At 43.3% G+C, this 5,404-nt stretch overlaps 2 protein-coding genes across 2 annotated transcripts in view; both read left to right on the forward strand.

Moving 5' to 3' along the window:
- Positions 1-1,138: 1,138 nt before the first annotated feature.
- Positions 1,139-3,201, forward strand: LOC144645433 (uncharacterized). Its single transcript, XM_078505012.1, has 2 exons — positions 1,139-1,497; positions 2,553-3,201. Exons 1-2 carry the CDS (start codon positions 1,249-1,251, stop codon positions 3,090-3,092), a joined length of 789 nt encoding a protein of 262 aa, XP_078361138.1. The 5' UTR covers positions 1,139-1,248; the 3' UTR covers positions 3,093-3,201.
- Positions 3,187-5,404, forward strand: part of LOC144647552 (uncharacterized) — a 2,659-nt gene continuing 441 nt past the window's right edge. Inside the window, exons 1-2 of the mRNA XM_078507345.1 lie at positions 3,187-3,198; positions 3,584-5,404. The exon at positions 3,584-5,404 is cut by the window's right edge and continues 441 nt beyond it. Coding sequence (XP_078363471.1) covers positions 3,187-3,198; positions 3,584-5,404 — 1,833 coding nt within the window. The remainder of the gene's footprint in view (positions 3,199-3,583) is intronic.

Here is a 5,404-nt window from a genome sequence, read left to right on the forward strand (position 1 = left end):
TACGCGTCTGCCTTATTACACTTGCGACTTTATTACATTTGTGACCCAGTTATTACACTTGTGCCTTCAACATGCGTTCGATCTACCGGATACTTCCAATTTTACTGCGCGGTCAATTCCTCAGTAGGGCGTCGTCATAGAAACCAGGTCAGGGTCAAACTCTGAAACGGTCACGGTCTGTGTATACGTACAATCGGGGGTTGAAGCGGAATATTTTCATTTTAAATATTCATTATTCCCCGCCCATTTTTCACAAGTATTCATTATTCCTTGCCTATTTTGAGATCAATATTCATTATTCTTTTAAAGAGGTTGATGTTCCCAGCTATACAATTTTCAGACCCACAAAACGAGAGCGGTCAAATATTCTATTCCAATTCACAAGTTGTGCACAGGACACTGCCATTGTTCTGCTGCTATCCTTCTGGAAGGTGTTAGTTCATCACTTATTACATGCTTTTTTAATGGTGCCCTCTAGTTACACCTTCAATGGCCTTGATTAAAGTGTAAGACGCATGTGGCTTCTTTATTTGCTGACTACCAAAATATTACCCCCCAAAAAAATAAGCCAAGCGACATGTTTCAGTGAAAAGCTTTATTAAACAAACAATGACGACAATGCGGTCCAACCAATGAGTCTATATAATCTGGAAAACAATGAAGTGTTGCACGATGTTTATAACAAGTTCTTTTGTAGGCCATTGTACAAACTTGTTCGAAAACGCGTTTATCTCCTTAACATCATCACTCGTGCAATCAAGTCGAAATTAGTGCACCTAACAGAAATACATAATATCACACCCGCTTTAAGCGAAGCATAGTCTTTTGAAGCATGTACAAAGACAACAACTGTACGTAACCATAACGACTTGTCTACGGATAAAAGATAAATGTAGTGTTTGCCTTCAGGAATAACAGGAACGGTACAAGTGCCCACAAGTACGTCAACGGGCCACATAATTTAAAAAAAGCATTCTGTTGCCAATCTGAGTATTATTCCTATATCATTTTACATTGAGCACCGCTTTATGCGTTATCTATTTTCAGCTGTAGCTGTTAGATCAGCTTTGTGATTTTTCAAAAAAGTTCGACATCACCGTAATCTAATACGGGTTGCTATTCACACTGCATACATTAAAGCAACGCATATAAGATTAGTGCACATGAATAAATTATCACTTTGGCTCAACTGCCGTACGGTGCGGATCGTTCTTTTTCGTTCCTCGTGTTTCCTTCTTTTCTCATTTAATGGCGGACGTACAGTATCCTGCGGGACAAGGAGCCCCTGCTCAAGCCGCTCTACCGGTTGCCCAAGGAATTCAGCCAGCCGACGAACTAGCAGCTCAAGCGGCCGGTGGTCAAGTAGCTCAAGTGGTTCAACAAGTTGTCGGACAGGACGCTTTGCCGGCGGCCGAACACGTGGCTCAGGAAATTCAACAAGCTGCGGCTCAAGTACCTCAACAAGCTGTGGGACAAGCTCAACCCGGAGAGTTGGAGGTAGAATATGTTTACTTTTGTCGCTTATGTGTCTTTTTTTTTTTTTATAAATTACGAGCAGGGACAAGGGCGGCAACCCTTTATTTGTCTTCTTCTTTGCTTGTGTTCGGCTTTCCCGCTTATTCATTGCTCGCGCTTTAGTCATTTTTTGTTTGTTGTTATTAAGCTTATCGGTAATTCGAGTGTATTTCGGGTCTTGGCGGGTTTTTTGGGTGACTGTATGTTGTTAACGTCCTTAGCGTGTATATTTTTTCTCGTGGATATGGGAATGTTTGTTATCGGCTCGGTTATTATTCTTTTGTTGTTATTGCTGTTCAAAACTGTTAGCGGCGGCGTACCGCTGGTATTTGTTTGACGCTTCTATAGAATGTTGAAAATTTACCAAAGCAAAACAATAGCTGTAAGATGGTGTCAAACTTCACCTTTTGAGTGACAAAATATATATGTATTATCATGGCAATGGGGTGAGTGTTCACCAGGAACAGTTAAATGGGTGAGAGTTCACCACGGAAATAGGCAATGGGGTGAGAGTTCACCAGAAAAAAAAAAAAAAAAAAAAAAAAAAGAGCGAAGGGGTGAGAGTTCATCATAGTAAATAAAGAGCAATGGGTGAGAGGTCACCATGGAAAAGAGCAATGGGGTGAGAGTTCGCCATAGCAATGATAAAGAGCAATGGGTGAGAGTTCACCATAAAAAAAAAAAAAAAAAAAAAATGAGCAATGGGGGTGAGAGTTCACCATAGTAAAGATAAAGAGCACGTGAAAAAAAAAAAATTGAGCAATGGGGGTGAGAGTTCACCATAGTAATTAAAGATAAAGAGCAATGGGTGAGAGGTCACCATGAGAAAACAGTAATGGAGTGAGAGTTCACCATAAAAAGAGATGCGAGTTCACTATGTACAGGCAATGGGGTAATAGTTCCCCAGGGTAACAAGAAGAGCAATGGGGTGAGAGTTCACCACAGAATGGCACGGTTTTGCTTTATTTTGGGGCTGTTAAGGGCCTGTGAGGGTGATGTTGTACATTAAGTCAATTTTCCCTTTTTTATTATTCTAGACTCTAAAGAAAAACTTTGCTGACCTCCAAAAGTCTCTTGATGAGCTGACAAGGCTCTCAGTGGCTGCCGTAATAAGGAAGATGTTGGACTATGCAGCACGGCCGCTCTCTGAGTTCAATAAGTTTGAGGCGATAGACATCCTAGAAACCCTCCAGAATACATCCCGCGATAATCAGGATGAGAAACGTGAATTTTATCGTTTGGTGTACCAGACAGCTAGAGGAAAAGTGGACCTTCCAAAAGAGCACTTCCGGGCCCTGATTCTACGCCTTCTTGGGGATAAAGATCACACTAAAGTGTATGAAGCTGTCGCAAAGGTGGAAAAAGCGATGGGCACAGGGGGCCCATGGTCTGGTTCGTCTCACCGTGGGCGCAGTAGTGATGTTCCGTACAGGGGGCGTGGCATGAGAAGTAGTGCTCCAGTCCAATGCTATTTTTGTGGAAAGTTCGGCCACATTATGGCAAGGTGCTACGCGAGAAGAGATATGCAGCAGAAGCCCCCGGCGACCCGTGGTCGCGCTAGGGACAATAAGCAATAGAGAATCTGGAATTAAATAGAAGCAAGGCGTGTTTTTCCCTTTGTTCCACAAATACGTATATATTCTATTTCTTGATTGTAACAAGTACAATTAAATGGATCTTGGAGTTGATTGTTGTTTGATTTAATCCGATGCGAGGCGTTGTGTCAAGTTAACAAAGTTTTACATGAGGGTTTTCAAGTGAGCAACTAAACATCACAAAGGAGTGGAATGAATATATGCTTCTATTCCTACTTAAACCCAATACTCCTTTTTTCTCCCTTTTTCTTGGGATTTGCCCTTGGTGCGAATATCCCTTTCTTTTCACTTTCCGATATTTTACTCCGATTGTACTCTGGTCACAGAGAGTTGAGAGTTTTGAAAACGGGGTATCTCAACACCCTCCCGGTCATACTGGGTCAAAGCTGTCCTCTCTCTGCTGACTTGTACGGGGTCTTTTGTACATGTAAATAAGATTCCTTTTTTTTTTTCCTTTCCTTTTTTCCCTTTAGGCGATATTCTGGTCATGGGAAAAAGATGATAACTTTGACAACCTTATCAGTAATGCTGATGTTTGCGCAGGTGCGATACAGTGGGTAGACATAAGGGGAAACCCCGTATCGGTCAGCAGTGAGTGGACAGGAAATGACCGGTTGGGGCAGAAAGCCCGTCTAGTTGAAAAGGGAGAGATCGTTGGGCACGTAGATGAGTTACTGTTCCGAGATCCTGATCATTTTGTGGCAGGGGAGCTCCACAAACATGCAGCTAATTGGGCAGAAATCGCAAAATTAGCTCCTTCTTTACAACAGGAAGAGGTGTTGTCGTGGATTGGGAATAAGGTGTCAATATTCCCATATTTCAGACATTTTAAAGGAACGTTTAAGGGGGAGCGTTACGATTCTGATCAGCCACCCCACAGGTTGTTTAAGAATAACGTATCGTGCAAACAGTTCGGAGAATTTGTTAGAACAACGCTACTAAGTCGCCTGAAATCCGGTGCGATTTCTCTGGTGGGCAAGGTTGGTCAAGTAAGTCCACCTCATATCGTTTTACCGTTAACAGTTGAGCCTACGAAGCCGAGACTGTGTCACGATGCGCGATATTTAAACCTGTGGATGCTGGAGAAGCCTTTTTCGTTGGACAAAGTGACCGACTTACCCCGGTATGTCTTCAAGGATTCCTATCAGACAGTTCTAGACGACAAGTCAGGATATGACCACCTCTTGCTTTCTGAAGAAAGCCGCACGTATTTTGGTATCCAGTGGGGCGGTTGGTTTTTTACCTATAATACGCTACCATTTGGTTGGAAAATTTCACCTTATGTATATCACTCGACGGGCCTTATGGCGTCAAATTTTCTGCGCTCCTTAGGTGTTCCGTGTCTCTTGTATATCGATGATAGACATAATGGCCAGCTCCAGGTGTCGCTTGACAAGGGACAATATGACACTTTAGATTCTATTGATGAGCGCAACCTCGCGGCTGCTAAATCAGCAGTGTTTCTCGTAGCATTTCATTTGGTACGCTTAGGGTATTTCCTTGGTTTATCAAAGTCAATTTTAATTCCTCAGAAGATGATCCCTTATCTCGGTTTCTTGATAGACTCCGGTAGCGAAGTTTTCCGCCTGATCCCAGAGAAGAAGCGCAAGTTTGTAGGGCTCATCCGGGAAACGTTAAACTCACGTTATGTATCGGTCAAGACGCTCCAGAGATTGGTGGGTAAATGTGTCTCCTTCTCCCTTGCGGTTCCAGCGGCCCGTCTGTTCACCAGGGAGATGTCAGCGGCAATTTCTGTCGGTATGCGCACGTTGAAACCAATTGCGGTCCAGGGTGCTCTGCGCGATGAAATTGCCCATTGGCTTTTTCTAGAGGAGTGGGACGACCCCCTTCCTTGGCGTGAAGAGAGACATCTTCAGATTGAGTTAGCTACGGATGCCTCCCAAACTGGATGGGGAGGGGTCATTTCCACACCTGTGAAGCAGGAAACATCTGATTATTGGTCAAAGGATGAGATGATGTTGGACATTGCGACTAGGGAGGCCATTGCTGTGAATAAGGTCTTACATGCATTTAAGGACCTTGTCAAGGATTGTCGCGTCGATGTAATGATTGACAACCTGGCGGTCATGTATGCATGGAATAATCAAGGGGGTAAAGGTCGTGACTTGAACAATGCTATAAAGGCTTTGTTCTTTACTACTATGGATCTGAACATCCTACTGCACATGTTGTACGTTCCGTCTCAAGAAAATCCAGCGGACGCCCCTTCTCGCAGATTGTCATCTTTAGACTATACACTCACATCGGAGATCTGGAATGAAGTACAACTGAGG

Source organism: Oculina patagonica, chromosome 3 (assembly GCF_052425735.1).
Source record: "Oculina patagonica isolate OP01 chromosome 3, crgOcupat, whole genome shotgun sequence".
NCBI classification, from domain to species: Eukaryota; Metazoa; Cnidaria; class Anthozoa; order Scleractinia; family Oculinidae; genus Oculina; species Oculina patagonica.

Coding starts and splice junctions, on each gene's coding strand:
- LOC144645433 (XM_078505012.1), top strand. CDS start 1,249: ATGGCGGACGTACAGTATCCTGCGGGACAAGGAGCCCCTGCTCAAGCC. Junction 1,498..2,552: donor CTCAACCCGGAGAGTTGGAG/GTAGAATATGTT, acceptor TTATTATTCTAG/ACTCTAAAGAAAAACTTTGC.